Source organism: Equus przewalskii, chromosome 1 (assembly GCF_037783145.1).
Source record: "Equus przewalskii isolate Varuska chromosome 1, EquPr2, whole genome shotgun sequence".
NCBI lineage: Eukaryota > Metazoa > Chordata > Mammalia > Perissodactyla > Equidae > Equus > Equus przewalskii.
In genome coordinates this window covers 156,959,757-156,983,912 of record NC_091831.1, presented here as the reverse complement: position 1 = coordinate 156,983,912, position 24,156 = coordinate 156,959,757, and the positions used below count along the sequence as shown (strand labels likewise).

General features: G+C 37.1%; 2 protein-coding genes and 1 long non-coding RNA gene across 4 annotated transcripts in view; 2 read left to right on the top strand and 1 right to left on the bottom strand.

Annotated features, from left to right (window-relative positions):
• Window positions 1-24,156, top strand: part of LOC139077373 (uncharacterized) — a 73,636-nt gene that overhangs the window by 6,000 nt on the left and 43,480 nt on the right. The window lies entirely within an intron of this gene.
• LOC103559525 (olfactory receptor 11H6-like) lies at window positions 1,129-2,210 on the top strand. The gene has a single exon (XM_008533166.2). The coding sequence runs from the start codon at window positions 1,144-1,146 to the stop codon at window positions 2,086-2,088; it is 945 nt and encodes a 314-aa protein (XP_008531388.1). The 5' UTR covers window positions 1,129-1,143; the 3' UTR covers window positions 2,089-2,210.
• Window positions 21,022-21,978, bottom strand: LOC139082797 (olfactory receptor 11H7-like). Its single transcript, XM_070615775.1, has one exon. It carries the CDS (start codon window positions 21,964-21,966, stop codon window positions 21,022-21,024), a length of 945 nt encoding a protein of 314 aa, XP_070471876.1. The 5' UTR covers window positions 21,967-21,978.

Sequence of the window (24,156 nt, the reverse complement as noted above, 5' to 3'; positions counted from 1 at the left end):
TCACTAATGGAGGGGATCCTAAAATAAATTGATACCAAATGACTGACAACAGGAGCTCAGGCTATTTCAATGGTTTTATTTTGCTTTTCTCACCATGGAAGTCACACAAGATCCAAGACTAAGTCTAACTCAGAGAAGGCAGTTTTCACAAAGATTCTCCATCCCCTTCCCAAAACAACTCCAGCCTTCCACATCTATAAAGGAAGGAGGCGACAGAGGAGTGGAGAAATAAAAGAGGAATCCTTGTTCAGAGAGACTCTTTCTGGCTCTCACTGTTTTCCTTGGTTCCCAGAGATTTCTGCTTGGGAGTATCTGACATTTGTAATCCTCTGCATCTATCCATAAACCAAAAGTGTAGAGGCCTTTCTAGGAATCTTGACACCTTGGGTAAAAATCTTGAGCTCCTTACATAATATACCAGATTCATTGATCACTTTTTCTACCTATAAGTAGAGTTTTAACCTAGACCAAGGCTTTAAAGAAGTGTTTTAATTCAACAGGTAAAAGATGGGGCCAAATTGAAAGCCATTATGTAGGTGTCTGGATGTTCAAACTTTTCTTGAGTTAACAAACTTTGATGAATACTGAAGAAAGGATGGCAAATTTGACATTTTTTGTCTCGGTTATCAGATGAGTTTAAGATGCCAACACTTATAGTTTCAATACCGATCCAGAATAAAAGTGAAATGCATAAAGGTTTCAGTGTATTATTTGTTACCTTTCTCCCTCTCCTCCTATGATGCCTAATATTTGTGTTCATGATTCCAAAGATCCAAGTATTTGATATTCTGTGTTCAATATTAAGAGTATTTTGTATCTTATTCTGTAGATACAAATAGATGGTTTTCATATGTATTTATACTTAAGTACCATTATTAATCTTCTCCAAGTTGCTTATTGCATAAGATCCTGCTTTTTACTGTGAGAAAATTCTGAAAGAGAAATGAGAGAGCCCAAAATTCAAAGTCTGATCATATCAAGCACTCTCAAAATTTTACAGTTTTCAATAGTATAGTTAATCATTATTATATAATAGAATAATAGGATCTGAGGGACTTAGGGATTTCTAAAAAGGAAATAGTCCTGAATTTTAGGAAATAAGGTAAGCTTTGTCATTTTTTCCTCTCCACCCTTTAGGAAACCATGAATATGTCAGGAGTCAACACGGTGACTGAATTCATACTCCTGAGTTTTCCCTGCTCCAGAGAGGTTCAGGTCCTCCTCTTCATGCTGTTCTCTGTGTCCTACATCCTGACTCTAGTGGGGAATGGGGCAATCGTCTGTGTGGTGAGGCTGGATCACAGGATTCACACTCCCATGTATATTCTGCTGGCCAACTTCTCATTCCTGGAGATCTGTTACATCAATACCACTGTTCCCAATATGTTAAAGAACTTCCTTTCTGAGACCAAAACCATCTCTTTCACTGCCTGCTTCCTCCAGTTCTACTTCTTCTTTTCCATGGGCACCACTGAGACCTTCTTACTGCCCCTCATGGCTTTTGATCGGTACTTGGCCATCTGTCGGCCTCTCCACTATCCTACCATCATGAGCATTCCTCTCTGCATGAACTTGGTGGCCCTCTGCTGGGTAACCGGCTTCCTCTGCTATCCGGTCCCTATCTATTTTATCACACAACTCCCCTTTTGTGGCCCCAATACCATTGACCACTTTGTTTGTGACCCTGGTCCTCTTCTGGCCCTGTCCTGCATCCCTGCTCCTGGAATTGAGCTTTCCTGTTCTATTTTGAGCTCTCTTATTATCTTCATCACCTTCTTTTTCATCCTTGGGTCTTATACTCTGGTTCTCAGAGCAGTGTTGCATGTCCCTTCAGCAGCTGGCAGACGTAAGGCCTTCTCCACCTGTGGTTCCCACCTGGCTGTAGTGTCACTGTTCTATGGAACCCTCATGGTCATGTACATCAGCCCAACCTCTGGAAATCCAGCTGGCATACAGAAGATTGTAACCTTGTTGTACTCATCAGTGACCCCACTTGTAAACCCACTGATCTACAGTCTCCGGAACACGGACATGAAGGCTGCCTTAAGAAAAATTCAAATGTGCACAAAAATTAGTCAAAGTGAATGAGAACTCATCAGTGCAAGATCAGAATGATTATTTTTTCCCTATCTGTATTCCTAGTTTAAAAGTAGGTCTTCATTCATTTGCAGCTAGAAATGCAGACACAAATTCATCTATTTCTGCCTAGTCAAGTAATGGACAAGAGTTCACCCAGTTAAAACAGACCTTGTCTTCAAATAAAGATTTGGTAGATGGTAACTTGAGTTAAATGACCTGGATGTCTGAACTTTAGCCTCTTTTCCTACCCTGACCTTCAAAAACTGCCTAGCCTTTTATCTGTGATCACTTACCTGGTCCCTGACCTTATGCTTTGTTGACCTCTATTAGGTGCATCCATTCTTACACTTGGTCTTTTTGGCATAAAGATCTCTGCTCTGCTCCTGCAGAAGAGTGGAGTTTTCACACTTGTTAAGCTCAGAAAAAAGGGAAATTAGTGCCAATCAAAATTGAGCCAAAATTTTTATTTAATTGGCATCCAAAAGACTAATAATGATCTAAAGCACTGTCTCTCAAAATTGTCTGTTTCATAATTATTTGGGGAGCTTTTTAAAAGAGCAGATCCCTGGACTTTTCTCCAAATCTCCTAGATCACAGTCTTTGAAGTGGACCTCAGAAATTTCTATTTTAATGTTAATCAGGTGATTCTGATGCACCTTGACCTTATAGAGCCACTGTTTTAAATAAATATGTGACATGGGCAGAGAAATGAAAATCTGATGTTAGTCAGGAAAAGTGAAAGAAGTTACAATGAGCACTACAAGTGACTGAAAAACTCATGACAATAGCAGTAGAAGTTTCGTTTCCTGCCTTGATTTCCAAGTCTTCCATTTATTAAACAAGGAATAGATTATATTCTTCCTACCTTTTCCTACCTGTGCAAGATAATTAAGATATCTGGAAATAGGTTTACATTTTAAAAGAAGTTTAGCATGTAGTGGCATTAGAATTTGGGTTAGTTTCATGTGAAGGAAGGTTGAGTTGAACACATAGCCCTAAAGAGGTAAAAGCAGACAGAGAGCAAAAGTCAGTGATTCTAAGATGCTGAGATTAAGACAGGTTCAGAGGCATTTGATGATAGCTTCAGGTTATTGGGCCAAACAATTGGTCAAATGTAAATTGATCAGTTGGTATGTGGGATTGGTGCATTTCATTCATTCAATAAACAATTATTTACCTGTTTGATGTGCCCTGAATTACATTTATGTAGAAGACAAAGTCCCTGCCTCTGTAAAACTTACATTCTAGTGAGGGAGACAGATAATAAGCACATGAATGCATAAACATATAATTCCCGAAGTTGTAAGTAATATAAAAAGAATAAAAGAGAATATAAATATAAAAGTTGTTGGGGTAGGATAGGGCATAATTTAGACCGGATGGTCAGAGAATGTTTTTGTGAGGAGGTGATATTTCAAAGTAAGAGTATAAGCCATTCAACAATCTAAGGGAATTAATTTCCATGTAAGTGCAGGTATAATTATGGGGTTTTCAAAGATAATAGAAGTTAATTTTGGCTATCCAGAGGAAAATGGTTTATGAGGGTGGAGAGGTAAGCATTATCAGATCATCTGGAACTTACTAGGACACAATAAAGTGTGTTTTATCTCAATGCTGAGGAAGCGTGTTCAATACTGGGTACTAAGGGGAAGTCAGTAAAAATTCCACCTTAATAAATCCCATCTTAGTAAATTCCGTACCTTCTAAGTAGTTCTTAACTTGGAATTACTTATTCACCAACATGTTTAACTAAAAATGCCTTTACTGTATTCTTCCTTGTTCCATCAAGGATTTGAAATATCCAACAAGCAACATAGAAAAAAAGAGAAAAATGAATTTAAGAAGAAAAAAGTAGAATGAAGGTTTGTGAATCATAAGATCCTGTGCTGGTAAAAAGTCAAGTCCCTGAATGTGTTATGAACTCCCTGTAAAGCAAAGTGAGGAATGGGAAAACATTATGTGTTGTATGATTTTAATTATCTGTGAAAACAAGACAAAACAAACCACAGGATCCTCAGGGGAAGCTAAATTACTGGCTCCTAGTTTTAAAATAATTTCTTTCATGGGGATTCATATATGAGGGAGTCAGAGATATATGAACAGTGGTCTCCCAAATAGTGTTTTATATATATATATATATATATCTGGTTCAGTAGAGCTGCTGCTTATGGCATTCCTCAATAAAATTCAAAAGCATTATGTAGAAGTATAACTCAATAGAAGAAATTCATCCCAGACCTAAGAATTATGGTCTAAATATCACCTTTCTGATGATCTCTCTTAACCCAAAAGTCTGACGCAAAATAACCTAAGAATAAAATTGAGTTAATTACATGCCTACCCAAGTCAAAGATTAATAACTCTTAAATTTGGATACCAAAGTTCTCTTCTGTCATGTAGAAGGTAACTTTGGAAGCGTTTTCACAAGAATGAAAGGAAATGTTGATATGATATATTTGCCTCAAGAAGTTTATTAGATTTCTTTCTCCACTGGAGGTAATTTTCCTATACAGGGCTCTCACACCTGTTTTTTCAAGAAGAGTGAGGGGTTGAAGGAAAGGGTGACCTAGAAATGAAAAAGAGGCAGGAAGTTTTGGGAAGAGTTATTTTTGACGTGATTGAAAGTTAAGGGCAAACCTTTCTCAGTACTGAATTGTTTGAAATTTGATATTAGTTTTCCCATTTACACCCTGTTAGATAGTGTAGTTAAAAGATCAAGTTGGCACATAAATATCGAGGTAATACATAATGTACCTGTACATATTAAACTATATTCTAACCAACATCCATTCCTGATGAAAGTTCTTATCAAACTGAGGATAGATAGAAACTTCTTTGATCTATAAAGAACATTTTAAAAAACCTATAGCTAATATCATATTTAATGGTGAAAGTGAATGCTTTCCCCCTAAAATCAGAGACAAGACAAGAATGTTTGCCCTCACCACTTCCATTCAACCTTGTACTGGAAGTGATAGTGCAAGCAGGCAAAGAAAATAAATAAATGGCACCCAGATTGCTAGAAAGAAGTAAGATTATGTTTCATTAGATGTGAAATGATCGTCTGTGTAGGATATTCAAAGAGATCTACAAATAGGCTGCTAGAACTAATAAGTGCGTTTTGCAAGATTTCAAGATACAAGAACCATACACAACTGTCTCATGTATTTCTATATGCTTGTACTAGTAACAATCAGAAACAGATATAAAAATAATGCCATTTACAATAGCTTCAAAAGTATTAGAGATAAATCTGATAAAAGATGTGTAAGACCTGTGCAATGAAAACTATAAAACTTGACTGAGAAATTAAAGATGTAAATAAATGTAAACATATAACTTGTTCATGGGTTGGAAAACCCAGTATTCTTAAGATATCAGATCTTACCAAAATCATCTGTGGATTCAATGCCATGCTAAGCAAACTCTCAGGAGGCCTTTTTGGTAGAAATTGGCAAGCTAATTTTCAAGTCCATAAGGAAATGCAAAGAACTTAGAGAAAATAAAGTTGGAGGAGTACCAGTACCTCACTTTAAGACTTATTATAAAGCCACAATAATCAAACCAAGGTGGCATTGGCATTAAGTTAAACAAATTGATCAATAGAACAAAATAGAGAGTCCAGATATAGACCAATATATATGGAATATTGATTTTCAACAAAGGTGCAAAAGCAATTCAGTGTAGAAAGGAGGGTCTCTTTAATAAATGGTTCTGGAATAATTGTATATCTATGTCCAAAAATTGAAATCAATATTTCAGTACTTCACAAAGTTCAGAGAAATTAACTCAAAATGGGCCATGGTCCTAAATATAAATCCTAAAACTTTAAAACACCTAAAAGAAAATATAGGGTAAAATCCTTGTGACCCTGACTTAGGCAAAGATTTCTTAAATATGCACAATCCATAAAAGAACAGTTTAATAAATTGGACTCCATTTATATTAAAAATATTTGCTCTTGGAAAGAGGACTATTAAGAAAATGAAAAGACAAGCCACAGAATGGAAGAAATATTTGCAAATCATTTATCTGTTGAATTTGCTTCAGAATATATAAAGAACACTCAAAAATCAATAATAGGAAAACAAATGACCCAATAAAAAATAGAAAAAAGATTTGAACAGACATTGAACAGAATGTATACATATGGCGGATAAGGAAATGAAAATATATTCAACATTGTTAGTCATTAGAGAAATACATGTTAAAACACAGTGAACTGTCAAATTATCAGTATATAAATAGAAGAATGACTAAAATTAAAATGACTGACCATACAAGTGTTGGTGATATAAAGGATATAAAGATGATATAAAGGAACCAGAGCTCTCACACACTGCTAGTGTGAATGTAAAATGTTATAAGCTCTTTGGAAAACAGTTTGGCAGTTTCTTAAAAAGTTAAGCATGCATCTATCATTTGACAAAGCCATTTCACCTCTAGCTATTTACCTAAGAGAAAAAAATGCATGTGCCAAAGACTTGTAGACAAATGCTCCTAGCAGGTTTATTTATAAGAACACAAAACTGGAAACAACCGGAATGTCCATCAACAGATGAGTGGATAAATTCCTCTTTGAGTTGAATCTGTTTGGGGATCCATTAGGTTCATGTACCTGGATGACCATACTTCTCCCAGATTTGGGAATTTTTCAGTCATTATTTCTTTAAATTAGATTTCTGCTCCTTTCTCTACTCCTCTGGGACTCCCATAATGTGCAAGTTGTTTTACTTGATGGAGTTCCATAATCCATATAGGCTTTCTTCATTCTTTTCCATTCTTTTCTCTTTGTCCTCCTCTTACTGGATAATTTCAAATGACATGTTTTTGAGTTCACGATTTCTTTTTTCTGCTTGATCTAGTTTGTTATTGATTCTCTATATTGAGTTTTTAATTTTATTCATTGCACTCTTCAGCTCCAGAATTTGTTTAGTTTCTTTTTGTGATTTCTATCTCTCTGTTGTACTTATTTTGTTTATGTATTGTTTTTCTGTTTTCATTGAGTGGTCCATCCATGTTCTCTTATAGCTTGCTGAGCTCCTTTAAGACAATTATTTTGAATTCTTTATCATGCAGTTCATGGGTCTCCATTTCTTTGGGGTCAGTTACTGGAAAATTATTGTATTCCTTTGAGGTTGTCATGTTTCCTTGATTTGCATTTTCCTTGGAGACTTGTATTACTTTCTTCACATTTGAAGGGGCAGTCACTTCCTTCAGTCTCTCCTGACTGGTTTCAGGAGAGTAATACCTCCGCTAATCAGTCTGACTAGGTATTCTGAGTCTAGCTAGGGATCCATTTTCTATGGATATGCCTTCTCCACCCTTCTTATTCTTTCTTGTGGGAGAATTCTTAAGATGGTATGCCTTTTCTCTATCCTGCACGGGCAGCCAGGTGCTGACAGCCTCCCTTTTTTCTCTAGGGCAGTGCCTTGAAATGCTCAAGTTGTGAGCCTTCTCCCAATTCCACAAAGTTGGGCTGGCTTTCTACATGTGCTTTCTAGCTGTCTGTAAATGTTCACCGTTCCCTGCAGAAGCACATGCCAGGAGCTGGACTTGGGGTTGAGAATGGAAGTGCGTGAAGTGTGTGGAGCATTGGAGGTCTCTGTGGGCTAGATGGGGGGGTGGGGTCTGTAGCTGAGGTGTTCTTAGAGGCTTGTGGGTGGGCTTCTTGAGGGAGTCCTTGATGCGATTAGTTGGGTGAATCATGAAGTGATTAGTAGTGTCCTTTTGATGAGTTCCAAGCCCTGGTTGCTGTGTTCCCATCCTCTCCATGAGTCCTTAGTTTTGCAGATCACCTCAGTATTCTGGGTGGGGTGAGAGAGAATTGGACCTCTTGGACAGTGCCCGACACAGCTTGGGGAGCTGGGCTGTCACTTTCCCCTTGCAGGCTGAGGGGCTGTCTCTTGACACTAAGCTGTGCTGCCTTGGGTGATAAGGGTAAAGTGAAACTGTTTTTCCTACCCTCTTCAATAGTCTGTTCTTGTTTTTTTTTGCTTCAGTGGTGTGCTGGAACTTCTCTGCTGGACTCTTGAACTCCCACAAAGGTACTTTTGTCTGTGAGTGACTGTCAAAAATCATTTTCTGTGAGATTATGATGGAGAAAACTCCTATTATTCCATCCTGCTGAATCATTTCCAATTTATCTATTTTTTATTTTTTACTTATTTATTTTTTTGGTGAGGAAGGTGGGGCTGCCGAAGTAGAGCTTACAAATTTAACCACTATGCCTCTGGGCCAGCCCCTGTCTATTTTTTACTTTATTGCTTGAGTTTTGGTGTCATATCTAAAAGTCATTGCCTAATCCAAGGTCACAAAGATTGAAATCTATTTTCTTCAAAGAGTTTCATAGTTTTAGGTCTTACATTTAGGTCTTTATTCCATTTTGAGTTAGTTTTTTTATTTCGAGTGAGGTAAGGATCAAATTATATTCTTTTGCATGTGATATCCAGTTGTCCCAGCACCATTTTTTGAGGAGACTATTCTTTCTCCATTGAATCATCATGGCACGTTGTTAAAAATTAATTGATTGTAGATATACAGGTTTATTTCTGGATTTTCAATTCTATTCCATTGATCTGTATGTCTGTACTCTACCTCTACTATCTTGACTACCGTAGTGTTGTAATAAGTTCTGAAATTGGAAAGTATGAGTCTTTTAACTTTATTCTTCTCTTTTCAAGGTTGTTTTGGCTTTTTTGGGTCTCTTCAGATTCCCTGTGAATTTTAAAATCAGCTTTTCCATTTCTGTAAAATAGGCCACTGGAATTTTGATAGGGATTTCACTGAATCTGTAAATCACTTAGAGGAATATTGCCATTTTAACAATATTAAGATTTCCAATCTATGAACATATGATCTTTCCTTTTGTTTAGATGTTAAATTTCTTTCACAATCTTATATAGTTATCAGTGTATAAGTCTTACATCATCTTGATTAAATTCAATCCTAAGTATTTAATTATTTTTGATGCTGTTGTAAATGGATTTGGTTACTTAATTTTCTTCTCTGGTTTTTCATTGCTAGTGTATAGAAATACAACTGATTTTTGTATATTGATCTTGTACCCTGCAATTTTGCTAAATTCATTTATTAGTTCTAGTGGGTTTTTTTTTGTGGATTCTTTGTGATTTTCTATATATAATTTCACGTTATCTGTGAATAGAGATGACTTTACTTCCTTCTGGTTTGGATGACTTTTATTGTTTTTACTGCCATATTGTACTCGCTAGAACTTCTAGTGCAATGTTAAATAGTCACTACTCAGCATTGTTGATGGAGTTCTTTAAGCAATTAGGGTGAATTGTGAAGTGGTTAGTAGTGTCCCTTTGATGAGTTCCAAGCCCTGGTTGCTCTGCTCCCAGCCTCTCCAACATCCCCCAGTCATGCAGGTCAGCTCAGTATTCTGGGTGGAACAAGAAAGTAGTAGGCCTCTTGGGCAGCATGCCACACAGCTGTGGAAACTGGGAAGCTTTCACATTGTTGTGAAAGCAAGCATCCTTATCCTGTTCCTGATCTTAGGGGGAAAGCTTTCAGTCTTTTACTGGGGAATATGATTTTAGCTGTGGGTTGTTTAATACATGTCCTTTATCATGTTGAGGAAGTTTCCTTATAATCTTAATTTGTTGGGTGTTTTTTATCGTGGAAGGGCGTTGGATTTATCGATTGATTTTTCTGCATGAATTGGGATGATCATGTTTTTTCCCCCTTCATTCTGTTAATGTAGTGTGTTACATTGAATGATTTTCTTATGTTGAATCACTCTTGTATTATTTGGATTTCCTATGTTGAACTGCGCTTGCATCGCACTTGGTGATGATGTCCTTTTATATACTACTGGATTCAATTTGGTAGTGTTTTGTTGAGGATTTTTGTATATATCTTTATTAGTGATATTGATCTGTGGTTTTAATTCCTTTTGATGTCTTTATCTGGTTTGGTATCAGGGTAATGCTGGCCTAAATGAGTTAGGAAGTTTTCTCTCTCTTTATTTTTTAGAAGAATCTAAGAAAGACTGGTGTTAATCTTAAGTGTTTGATAGAGTACATCACTGAAATGATATGTCCCTGGGTTTTCCTTGTTGGGAAGATTTTGATTCCTGATTTGATCTCTCAGCTTATTATAGGTGTATTCAGATTTTCTATTTCTTTTTGAGTGAGTTTTGGTATTTTGTGTGTTTCTAGGAATTTGTGCATTTTGTCTAGGTTATCTAAATTTGTTGGCAAATTGTTCATAGTATTTTTTTATAATCTTTTTTATTTCTCTAAGGTCAATAGTAATGTCCCCACTGTCATTTCTTTCTTTCTCTTTTTCAGTAATTTGAGCATTCTTTCCTTTTTTCTTAGTTCTGCTAAAGGTTTGTCATTTTTGTTGATTTTTTTTCAAAGCGCCAACTTTTGATTTCATTTTCTCCATTATTTCTCTTTTCTCTATTTTGTTTATCTTTGCTGTAATCTTTATTATATTCTTCCTTCTATTAGATTTCAGTTTACTTTGCTTTTCTTCTTCTAGTTATTTGATGTGTAAAGTTAGGTTATTGATTTCTGATCTTTCATTTTTTTATTATAGATATTTGCTGGTATAAATTTTCCTCTGAGAACTGCTCTCACTGCATTCTTTTCTCATTAACATAGATTTAAAATTATTGTTTTATGCATTTGCTTTTTACATCACATAGAAAAAAAGAAGAGTTACAAACCCAAAATGCAAGAATAATGGCTTTTATATTTATTTATGTGATTACTTTTGTCAATGTTTTTTATATCCTCATATGGCCTCAAGTTACTGTCTATTGTCCTTTCATTTTAGGGTTTAGGACTACCGTTAGCATTTTTTTTTGTAGGGCAAGTTTGGCAGAATTCTTGGTTGTTTTTATTTTTAGTTTTAGCACCCTAAATATGTCATCCCACTGCCTGCTGGCCTCTCTGGTTTCTTTTGAGAAATTTGCTGTTAATCTTATTTAGTATCCCTTGTTCATAATGAGTCACTTCTGTTTTTTCTGCTTTCAAGATTCTTTTGCTGTCTTTGTATTTGACAGCTTGATTATAATGTGTCTCAGTGTGGATCTCTTTGGGTTTATTCTACTTGGAATTCATTGAGCTTCTTGGTAGATTCATGTCTCTCATCACTGGGCAGTTTTCGATCATTATGTCTCCAAATATTCATTCCCTCCATTTCTTTCTCTGTCCTCTTCTTCTGGACTCCCATTGTGTGTATATTGATATATTTGATGGTGTCCCACAGGTCTCTTAGATTCTGTTTGTTTTTCGTAATTCTTTTTGTTTCTGTTTCTCAGACGGTAATCTCAATTGACCTGTCTTCAAGTTCAGTGATTCTTCTGCTTGCTCAAATCTATTGTTAAACCCCTCTAGTGAATTTTTCACTTTTGTTATTGTACTTTTTAGCTCTAGATTTTTTATTCTCTTGTATAATTTCTATCTCTTCATTGATGTTCTCTGCTTGGGGAGATTCCCTGGAATATATGGAAGCTCTCAGAGTCCTTATTCTTCAAAGTAACTCACTCTCCAGCTTTTCCTCCCAGGATTTTCAGTGTGTTTCTTGTTTGTCTCAATTCATATCCTTTGCCCTAGATGTCAGTGGCTGGTTCGTTTGCCTTTTAATGTTTTTGAGGAATTCCTTCCACCTAGCTGTTACTTTGCACTGAGATAGTTCCAAGTTAGATGAAATAAAGACATGCCCTCTGTTGTAGTCCTCCAGGGAGCCCTTAAACAGGTCAAAACTGAAAAACACCTTTTGAGAACAAGGTCAATTCTTCTTTCTCTGGAACCAGGAACATTTACTAGGAATATAGAGTGATATCTTTAAGACTGAGGCTGAACTAAGGAGGAGGGGATGTGGCAAGGGTAAGCTAAAATGCCACAAATCTCTCCTACCATGTTGTATTTGCCTTTTTCTTGATGAAACATTCACTTGGTTGCTTTAAATCTTTGATTATTTTCCAGAGTCCTCCTAAAGCTGATTCTGACAATTTTGGCCAGTTTTTTTTCAGCATTTCTGTAGAGTAATGGGTCTTTGGAGTTCCCTACTCCATCATTCTTATTTAGAGATAAATAAGTGGTAAAGCTGAAGAAAACCAAGGGAATGACTGACACTAAATTCCCCTTTCCCCTTTACTGCATAGAGAGACTGATGTATTTGGGGATAAGCTCACAGGAGGCTTCTAAAGTGTTGGTAATATTCCATATTCTTTATTTGGGTGAAGACAGGCACAGGCATTTCTTTATTTTCTTTAAACTTGCATATACTTTATGTAGACTTTTATGTATGTGTGGTATATTATATAATTTAAAAAAAGATTTGTGATAGATTATTATTATTATTATTATTATTATTATTATTATTTGTGAGGAAGATTGTTGCTGAGCTAACATCTTTGCCAACCTTCCTCTTTTTTTCTTGAGACTTTTTTTTTGAGGAAGATTAGCCCTGAGCTAACATCTGCCACCAATCCTTCTCTTTTTGCTGAGGAGGACTGGCCCTGAGCTAACATCCAGGCCCATCTTCCTCTACTTTATATGTGGGATGCCTGCCACAGCATGGCTTGCCAAGAAGTGTGTAGGTCCACAAGTGGAATCCGAACTGGTGAACCCTGAGCCACTGAAGCAGAATGTGCGAACTTAACTGCTGTGCCACCAGGCTGGCCCCACCAATCTTCCTCTTTTTGCTTGAAGACGGTTGTTGTTGAGCTAACATCTTTGCCAACATTCCTCTATTTTATGTGGGGGTGCTGCCACAGTGTGGCTTGATGAGCAGTGCTAGGTTGGTGCTCAGAATCCGAACCTGCAAACCCTGGTCCACCAAAGTGAAGCACGTGAACTCAACCACTACACCACTGAGCTGGACCCTTATTTTTGTTGTTAACGAGACCCTTCCCAGAACTTTTTTTAAATAGATTGCGCTATGTGAGAACAAGACACTTTAAAACAAGTGTATCTAGCAATAAGGGAAAAATTAAATAATGATTCATTTACACAAGAGGACAGTACTAAACTGTGACAAAGAATGAAGCATATCTATTTGTATTGACCTGGACAGAAAGCTACAAAATTTTAAGAGAATAAAAAACAAATATGAAATAGTTTGTATAATATAATCAGTTTAAAGAAATCAAAACCATGATATATGTATGCATTTACATGCTTGAATATGTATAGAAACTTTGACTGGTACTACACTTGTTATTGGTGGGAAGTGGAACTCTGAAGATGGAGGGTGGGAATATTTACCCTTACCTTTATACTCTTATGTATTGTTTGAAAATTTCATGGCAAGACTATTATTTTATAATAACACCACCTATCAAAATGTAGTTTTAAAAACAGATGTTGTCCTTAAATATTAAAAAATGTGAACAATCATTTAGTGGTTTTTTGACTAAAATATGTTTAATTCTAGTAAGGGCTGATTCAAGAACTAGCTCATTCATCCAATTGTAAAAACTATTCCTTTCCCCACATGCTTACTATGAGTCAGTCAGTTATCATGCTTGATGCTGGGGATAAAAAGATAAGGTACTGTCCTTGTCCTCAAACGCTTATAATCCAGGGGAAGAGACAGACACATAATAGACTAACCTCAAAGAGTCTGTGAGTACAATGATGGAATTTGACCTGGTGTATTCTAGATGCGTTACAGAGGGATACACAGTCCAGCCTGGGGATGTTTGGAAGGCTCTCTGGTGGGCGTGATGTCTGAGTTGAATCTTAATGAAAGAATATGTGTTTGACAGGTGTAGCTACATATTCAACATCTGGTAAATTTCAGCAGTAGGATACTTGTGAGCTGTGGAGTTTTATACCAAATATTGTCTGTTCCTCTTTCAGCTAATTAGTTTAGCTGAATCACTAAAATATTAGTGCTTGATTAAGGCCAAACTATGATGGATAGGTGAAGCTTGTCTTTAGTAGCTTCCTAAGCAGATTTTCTGATTCCTTTTCACCTTTTTTTAGGTCCCTTTACCTACCGTGAAGCATTGTGCTCTTTAGTTGTCCAAGAGGACTTTCAAAGAGATAACTTTTGGTCTTCAGGGGAGGGATTTCTTCTTTCTTAGACTACAGCAATGTTTAAACATTTGTACTTGTAACTGTTTAATTGGATGATTTGGACTTGGTAGGTTGTAAACACAAAGAAATTTTATTTTTTCTCATCATGTCTACTTAAGACACTTTCTGATGTTCTCTTTGTCTCCACCTGTGGATAATATCTTGGGGCAATATTATAGCTTCTCTAATTACTTTTAATATTAATACATTGTCTCCTTATCCAGGTATTGGAAATTCTAGTGCAATCTAGAACCAAAATTTTAATTTTTTTAAAGATTTTATTTTTTTCTTTTTCTCCCCAAAGCCCCCTGGTACATAGTTGTATATTCTTAGTTGTGGGTCCTTCTAGTTGTGGCATATGGGACGCCACCTCAGCGTGGCTCAATGAGTGGTGCCATGTCCGTGCCCAGGATTTGAACTGATGAAACACTGGGCCACCTGCAGCAGAGTGTGCGAACTTAACCACTCGGCCACGGGGCCAGCCCCCAAAATTTTAATTTTTTTATCCAAGTTAAAACATTCCTCAAGACTGAGTCTGACTCAGGCTTGATCTACTTCTTTCCTCTGCCCTTTCACTCCTCCTTTTCCACATAACTACAGTGCTTCTGGTTACTCTAAGTTTGAGGTGGGAGAGAAGTAAAGGAAGAAAGGCTTTTTCTTGAGTGGTATGTTGCCTTACGGGTTAGACAAAAGTTTGTATGTTGATTTTTCTCTCATGGAGTGCTATCTATTTTGGGGGACGGGGAGCTCCCTAAACTTCAAATGATATGATAAACTTCAAACTGATATGAACAATGCTTCATTGACTGGCAACTTATGACTTCTTTCATCCTTGGATTCTGGTGACAAACTCCATACAGGCTCACTTTTGGGCTCGCCTTATCTCTCCAAGTTGTACTTTTGGGTGGAATCCCTTTCAAGATGGTCCAAGTTGATTACCTTCCATGAGCTCTAACAAGAGTAAATGTGAATATTCTAAATTTGCTCTATTATTGGTGGGAATTCAGTTTGTTCCTGTATATCCCATTTCTTTCTGCTCTGCTCTCAGAGCTAGCTCTTTCACAATATTTACATTTTTTCCCAGTTATGAATCAGGGACAGTGCAGGTGTCCCTCAAACTCTAGAGGACAAGGTCGAGTTTTCAGAGTAGTTCTCTTGATATGATCACAATTCTTCTGATGGGGATTCTATACTAACAGCTCATCAAAGATATTCTTACTCAGGACTTCAATCAAACTCCCAGCCTCCCGTTGTACACTGTTGATGAGCATGATGAGCTAAGACTTGTGAAACTGACTTTACATTCTCTCAGTGTATCCAACATTGATGTGTGTGGTTTCTGCCAAAAATTCAGGAAGACAGGTATTTTATGTATGTCTCTTTCTAAGAAAGTGTTGGACAGCCATGTAAGACAATATCAATTTGATTCATATCTCTTAGAGTTGTGTGGACAGAGATTGTACACTGAAAAGTCAAAACCTACCTGGAGGTAAATATTAAGGTATTTCTTTTAACATTTACCTAATTTATTCTTTCAATATTTTAAAAAATTTTAAATTTATTTTTTATTGTGGTAACATTGGTTTATAACATTATCCAATTTTCAGGTGTACATCATTATATTTCAATTTCTGTGTAGATTACATCATGTTCACTACCCAAAGACTAATTACAATCCACCACCACACACCTGTGCCTAATCACACCTTTTGCCCTCCTCCCTCCCCATTTTCTCCTCAGGTAACCACCAATCTAGTCTCTCTCTCTATGTGATTGTTTGTTGTTGTTTTTATCTTCCACTTATAAATGAGATCATATGGTATTTGACTTTCTCCCTCTGATTAATTTCACTTAGCATAAAACCCTCAAGGTCCATCCTTGTTGTCACAAATGGCTGGATTTAATCGTTTCTTAGGCTGAGTAGTATTCCATTCTGTATCTATACCATATCTTCTTTATCCATTCATCCCTTGATGTGGCCACCTACGTTGCTTCCAAGTCTTGGCTATTGTGAATAATACTGCAGTGAACATAGGGGTGCACGTATCTTTATGCATTCACGTTTTCATGTTCTTTGGATAAATACCCAGCAGTAGAATAACTGGATCTTATAGTAGTTCTATCCTTAATTTTTTGAGGAATCTCCATACTGTTTTCCATAGTGGCTGCACCACTTTGCACTCCCACCAGCAGTGTATGAGAATTCCCTTTTCCCAACATCTTCTCCAACACTTGTTTCCTGTCTTATGGCCATTCAGATGGGAGTAAGGTGATAGCTCACTGTAGTTCTGATTTGGGTTTCCCTGATAGTTAATGATGTTGAACATCCTTTCATGTGTGCCTGTTGGCCATCTGTATATCTTCTTGGAAGAAAAGTCTGTTCATGTCTTTTGCCCATTTTTTAATTGGGTTGTTAGTTTCTTTGTTGTTGAGTTGTATGAGTTCTTTATGTATTTTGGATATTAACCCCTTTCAGATATGTGGTCTGCAAATATCTTGTCCCAATTGTTAGATTGTCTTTTTGTTTTGTTGATGGGTTCCTTTGCTATACAGAAGTTTTTAGTTTGATGTAGTCCCATTTGCTTACTTTTTCTGTTGTTTCCCTTGCCCAGTCAGACATGGTACTTGAAAATGTGCTGCTAAGACCGATGTCAAAGAGTATACTACCTATGTTTTCTTCTAGAAAGTTTCATGGTTTCATGTCTTACATTCAAGCCTTTAATCCACTTTGAGTTAGTTTTTGTGTATGGTGTAAGATAATGGTCTACTTTCATTCTTTTGTATGTGGCTGTCCAGTTTTCCAAACACCATATATTGAAGAGACTTTCTTTTCTCCATTGTATGTTCTTGGCTCCCTTGTTGAAAATTAACTGTCCATAGATGTGTGGGTTTATTTGTGGGGTCTTGATTCTGTTCCATTTATCTGTGTGTGTTTCTGTTTTGGTGCCAATACCATGCTGTTTTGGTTACTATAGCTTTGTAGTATATTTTGAAATCAGGGTGTGTGATACCTCCACTTTATTATTTTTTATCAAGGTTCATTTAGCTATTCGGAGTCTTTTGTTGTTCTATATAAATCTTAGGATTCTTTGTTTTATTTCTGTGAAAAACATTGTTGGAACTTTGATTGGGAGTGCATTGAATCTGTAGATTGCTTTAGGAAGTATGGACATTTCAACTATGTTAATTCTTCCAATCCAGGAGCACAGAATGCTTTCCATTTCTTTGTGTCTTCTTCGATTTCTTTCAATCATGTTTTATAGTTTTCAACGTACAGATCTTTCACCTCTTTGGTTAAATTTATTCCTAGGTATTTTATTCTTTTTGCTGCCATAGTAAATGGGATTGTATTCTTAATTTCTCTTTCTGCCACTTCGTTGTTAGTCTATAGAAATGCAACTGATTTTTGTATGTTGATTTTGTATCCTGCAACTTGACTGTATTCATTTATTGTTTCTAAAAGTTTTCGGTGGGTTATTTGTGTTTTTTGTATATAAAATCATGTCATCTGCAAATAGTGACAGTTTCACTTCTTCCTTTCCAATTGGGATCTCTTTTATTTCTTTTCTTGCCTGATTGCTCTGGCTAGAACTTCCAATACTATGTTAAATAAGAGTGGTGCAAGTGGGCATCCTTATCTGGTTCCTATTCTTAGAAGGATAGCTTTCAGTTTTTCTCCATTGAGAATGATATTAGCTATGGGTTTGTCATATATGGCCTTTATTATGTTGAGGTATTTTCCTTATACTCATTTTATTCAGAGTTTTTATCATAAATGGATGCTGTATCTTGTCACATGGTTTCTCTGCATCTATTGAGAAGATCATGTGATTTTTATGCTTCATTTTGTTACTGTGGTGTATCAGGTTGATTCATTTGTGGGGGTTGAACCATCCCTGCATTCCTGGAATGAATCCCACTTGATCATGGTGTATGATCTTTTTAATGTATTGTTATATTCGATTTGCTAGTATTTTTTTTGAGGAGTTTTGCATTGATGTTCATCAGTGACATTGGCCTGTAATTTTCTTTTTTTGTGTTTTCCTTGTCTGGCTTTGGTATCAGGGTAATGTTGGCTTCATAGAATGAATTAGGAAGCTTACCCTCCTCTTCAATTTTTTGGAGGAGTTTGAGAAGTGTAGGTATTAAATCTTCATGAATGTTTGAAAGAATTAACCAGAGAAGCCATCTGCTCCTGGACTTTTATTTTTTGGAAGGTGTTTGATTACTCTTTCTATCTCCTTACTGGTGATTGGTCTATTCAAATTCTCTATTTCCTCTTCATTCAATTTTGGTAGGTTGTATGATTCTGAGAATGTATCCATTTCCTCTAGATTATCCAATTTGTTGGCGTATACCTTTTCATAGTATTCTCTTTTAATCCTTTTGAATTTCTAAGATGTCCATTGTAATTTCTCCTCTTTCTTTTTTCTTTCTTTTGTTCAGTGAGAAAGATTGGCCCTGAACTTACATCTGTTGCCGATTTTCTCTCTTTCTTTTTCTCCCCAGATCCCCAGTACGTAGTTGTATATCCTAGTTGTAAGTCATTCTAGTTGTTCTATGTGGGATGTCACCCAGCATGGTTTGGTATTTATTATGGATTTCTGGTTTGTGATTACCATGAAGTTCATATATATTAATGTATGTGTATAGCAATCTTTATTAAGTTGATGGTCTCTTTGGTTTGACCTCTTTCTAAAAGCTCTACTTTTTTATTCCCCTCCTCCTACGTTTTATGTTTTTGATATCATATCTAACCTGTTTGTGTGTGTGTGTGTGTGTATTCTTTACCCTCTTTTCATTGAAATAGGTAATTTTAGTCTTTTGGCATTCATTTTATCTTCATAGGTGATTGATCTGCTACCTTTACTGTATTTTTGTCTTTACCAGTGATTTTATGACTTTTTTTTTGGGATAATTTTCTTATTCCCATTTGTGGTTTTCTCTTTCCCATTAAATAAGTCCCTTTAGCATTTCTTGTAAAACTGTTTTATTGTTGATAAACCCTTTAATTTTTGCTTGTCTGGGAAACTCTTTTCTCTCTCCTTCCTTTCTGAATGATAATCTTGCTGGGATAATCTTGAGTATTCTCGGCTGTAGGTCTTTTCCTTTCATCACTTATATCTATGTATTACATGGGTCAGCTTCTGATCTTGGAGAGGTGGCCTTATGTAAGAGATGCCTTATGAGGCCTGGCAGTATGCTTCCCTCTTGTCACCAGTTCCAAATATTCCAGGAGTGACCCCTGTGTGGGCTCTCTGTGTCCTTCTGTTGTGACAGGATTGCTCTTGCTGCAGGTGCCCAGGAAGTCTAGGCTGTCCCCCTGGTTGGCTGGTTGTAATACTTAACTGTATGTGGCTGCTATGGACCCTTCAATCCTTTTATTGGACATGGGGAGTCCAAGCACAGCTGGCTGCAAGGTCGAATAGCACATTCTTGTTGCAGTTTTTCTGTTAAGTGAGTAGGCCCCCAGTGTGGCTGATTGCTAGGTTCAGGGGCTTACAATTGCTGTAGGCCTCCAGCTTTCAAGGCTCTTGTCAGCTTTCTCAGGATTGTAGCTGAGTAGGCCTGGCCCCAGACATGGGAAGCACCCAATTGTTTCAGGCTTTGGAAGGTGGGGCCAATCCCTATGTGGCTGTTTGAGAAACACAAGACTTCTTCAGCTGACAAGTCTCACCACCCATAGGGCCACACACAGCATCAACACATTCCTGCCTCATGCACACATCCCTACCCCTGAAGCAGACCCAGTTGCCCCACTGCAGAGGTTCCACATACTCCACCAACTCCCCCATACACTTCACCTGCTCCTCGTGCATGCCCTGCCCTGCAGAGGCAGACTCCCTGGCCTGGCTGTAGAGGTTCTAGGCACCTTGCCTCTGCAGGCACAGAAGTTGCCAAGGGCTTGTTTTGGTGGGGCCAGTCCCTAGGGCAGAGTGCCTGGCCTGGCTGAGCTGGATTAAATTGGTGCTTTAGTTGAGTGGGGAAGACCCTGGGCTAACAGATCGAAGGAAGCATTCCAGTGGCTTCTGCCAGCCTCTGTGTCAGCACACCTGTACTAGGTCACAATAATTGCTGCTACCAATGTCTCAGTCCCTGGAGCAGTCTCACCACTCACTGATATGCACCCAGAGCCTATCAGGTGAGTCTCTTTTCACCAAAGGACTATGTACCTTTGTTTCTCGTGATTTTAGATTGCTTTCCAAAATGGGTACATTTATGTGTGGGCCCTTCAAGAGCCAGCTTTTTTCCCCTTATGTTGGATAGCTTTTCTGGTGGTATTCCCTGTTGTTATTAGTAGCCAGCAAAACCAGATATTGTGAGACTCATCTCAGTTGAGACAATGCTTATGCTTATAGTGGTGACACTCCCCTGCTCAGGTTCCTCACTCCTCCAGGGAAGGCTGCATATCTTAGTATTGCTCTCAGCCAGTCATGAAGTGCTGTGGCTTGTGAAGGTGGCTTTTTTCTCTACAGAAGGAATTTATGCCTCTTCCATCTCAGTCAGGACTGTTCCTTGTTGTGGGGGATTCTTTTTATCCAGTTTTAAGTCCTCTCTCAGGGGTAATTGTTCCCAGAGTAGTTGCAAATTGCTTGTGTCTGTGGGAGGATATGAGTTCAGAGTCTGCCTACACTGCCATCTTGACAACCCTCCAATATTAAGATTTTTATGAGTTATTTTTACCATGTGTTCAGTGGCAATCTCTTTCCACTGAAGCACATTTATGAAACTAAAACCACATTAAAATATGATCAAATACATGATGAATTTTGCTTTGCAGAAAAGGTCCATGAGATTCTGAATAAAACCAAGTCAGTTTGAGTTGGAAGATTATTCTTCCACTTGCATAAAGAGAGTCCTTGGGTTTTACAAAACCCATTCACAAGGTTTGGATCATTCTCATTCTACAAAAGAAATGACAGAGGGCAAATTTCATGTCCCTGTTGCGTAGGCTGTAGATGAGGGGGTTTAAAACTGGTGTCACTACAGAGTATATCAGTGTGATGATCTTATGCATAGCAACTGAGTTGCCAGAGGTGGGACTCACATACATCACCATTATGGTTCCATAGAATAGAGACACCACAACTAAGTGGGATCCACAGGTACAGAAGGCCTTTTGCCGCCCAGATGAAGAAGGAACCTGAAGCACAGCTCTGAGCACCAGCATATAGGACCCAAGGATGTACAAAATGGTGAGGATGATGATAAGAGAGCTCACAGAATGGAATACGTGCTCTATAATGGGTGTAGGTTCACAGGACAATGCCATGAGTGGGTCCACATCACACAGAAAGTGATCAATGATGTTGGGACCACAAAAGGGTAGTTGTGAAATGAATAAAATAGGAATTGAATGTCCAAGGAAACCAAGGAGCCAGCAAAGAGACACCAGAATGGCGCAGAGCTGCCCAGTCATGATGGAGGGATAGTGCAGTGGACGGCAGATGGCTAGGTACCGATCGTAAGCCATGACACAGAGGAAGAAGCATTCTGTTGTGCCCAGGGAAAAGAAGAAGTAGAATTGTGTGAAGCAACCAGAGAATGATATGGTCTTGGTTTTGGAAAGAAAATTGACCAGCATGTTGGGGACTGTACAGGTCACATACCAGATCTCCAGAAAGGAGAAGTTGGCCAGGAGCATGTACATAGGGGTATGGAGTCGGTGTTCCCACCTCACGGCACAAATGATGGCCATATTCCCAGTCAGAGTCAAGATGTAGACCAACAAAATCATTGAGAAAAGAATGATCTGCATTTTCCAAGGACCAGGAAAGCCCAACAAAACAAACTGTGTCACAGTAGATATCCTTGACTTATTCATGGTCTCCAGACTGTGGAGAGAAAACAGATATATAATGACAAGTCACTTTGCTTCCAAGGCATGTAGACATTTTTTTAAGACAAGGAGTTTGATTCATGTAGGCAAAAGTGTTGAATATACTAAAACAAGACTGAATATATCCTGCCCTATTCTGGATAACCCATTTGCCCCTGGTTCTTTGTAAATGTACTATTCCAGGCAGCTTGACTTTGTCAGTGGACAAAATCAGTTAAATTTTATCTTCATTTGATATAAAGAATTCTTGAAATAGAGGCACAAATACGTTGTCTTATATCTAATTTTTTTTCAGCGAAAGCTGTTCATATATAGCAGTTAGCGCTATTCACTTCAAAATGTGAGGATACCCATGCTATTATTTTAAAATAGATTTGAATCTGACACTTTTTACCAATTTGAATGTTTTGAGCTTTGACATTAAATCCGATTCTCTCCCTTTCTTTCTCTCTCTCTTGAGGTATTTCCATTAGGATGATTTATTTTCTATCATTTTTTTTCCCCAGGATACCAGAAGAAAGTCAACAAAGATGTTAAGATAATAACTCCTTTATATATTTTCCTATTTCCTATTTAAAGACATTCATATTGCACTACAACTGATTTACAATTTTTTTTAATCCTTTGTTTATAGTAATGAAACGTCACTATTATTCACTCCCTAATGATTAATTCACAATTATGATGCTGGCAATTTATAATGCTGCATATACATTTAAAATATATGTCATCAAGGATGAATATAATGTGAGATACCTATTGGAAAAGGAAATTAAAATCACCAAGCGATTCTCTTCTAAAGGTCTTCTTACTGCTGCCACAAGTTTCCCTTAAAATCCACTATTTGGAAGATTTTACTTTATCAATTTAAGAAATAGCCCAAGTTTTAAAAATAACAGAAAGCAAGGGAATCAAAGATGTTTCCAATATAATTATTTACCCATATTCCAAAATTTGCTCTTATTCTCCAAAGAAGATGTCTTTTTAAGAATCAAATACAACTCAGAGAAAAGAGCCCAATGATAGCTTTAACCTATTAGAATCTGCAGAAATTTTTTAACAAGATGCTTTTAAATTTTTTGACTAAGAGGAGAATTTTCCTTAAAAATATTTTAAATATAAATGGTATGTATAAAATATTTATAGTATTTACTGAACATAATCAAGTAGGAAAAAAGAAGCTTATATTCAGTGAGGTCATATTAAATAAGATAAATATATTTCTAATGATGCAGCTACTTTACAGACTCACTAAATTAGTAATGCATAAAGTGAATTATGAACCTACTCACCTGGAAGCAAATATAACCTTTCTATTGGGCTGGTTATGTTAAGGCAGGTTATAATCTTGTGAACAAAAAACCAAAAGACAAGGAAACTGAAAGATGAGGATAAATTCTTTTTAACTTTTAAAACTAGGATGATTATGAAGAGCTAATTAGCTTGCATTGATGATCATTTTGGTGAGACATTATGAAAAAATGGTTCCCCACTATGGGAACTCTGGCTTTCCAAGAAAAATGATGCAGAGATGCACTTACCCCTGGAATAGCAGCAATGACTTGAACTGAGATTCACAGACTTTGACTCAAAATCACAATGCACAAGATTTAGGTACATGTATTTGAGGTATAGACTACTCTCTTTTTTTGCTGAGGAAGATTTGCCCTGTGCTAACATCCATTGCCAATCTTCTTCTTTTTTTTGCTTGAGAAAGATTAGCCCTGAGCTGTCATCTGTGCCAGTACTCCTCTATTTTTATATAGGTCACCACCACAGCATGGCTGATGAGTTGTGTAGGTCTGCATCCAGGATTCAAACCCTTGAACCCAGCCCGCCAAAGCGGAGTGAGTGAAACTGAATCACTACGTCATGGGGTCAGCTTCTAGACTACTCTTTTTGATATTAAAATAAAAAAAAAAAACCGTCACAGGAAACCTCTTAGTCAGCTGTAGGGAAAGCATGGTAAATGAATTTCACAGATAATTTCCAAAATAATTGTAAGAAGCAGTTCCTAATGTATTCAATATTAAAACTCCATGTGAATCTTATTCCTTATACAGACCAATTTGATTTTACCCTTAAATTTTTTTTAATACCACCTCTTCTGAAGGTGCAGATGAGTAATGGAATGGAGAAAGAGAGGAGGGCTGAAAGAGGAGGGTAAAAAACCAA

Bases quoted from the DNA above. Each gene is read 5' to 3' on its own strand.
- LOC103559525 (XM_008533166.2), top strand. From the start codon at position 1,144: ATGAATATGTCAGGAGTCAACACGGTGACTGAATTCATACTCCTGAGT.
- LOC139082797 (XM_070615775.1), bottom strand. From the start codon at position 21,966: ATGAATAAGTCAAGGATATCTACTGTGACACAGTTTGTTTTGTTGGGC.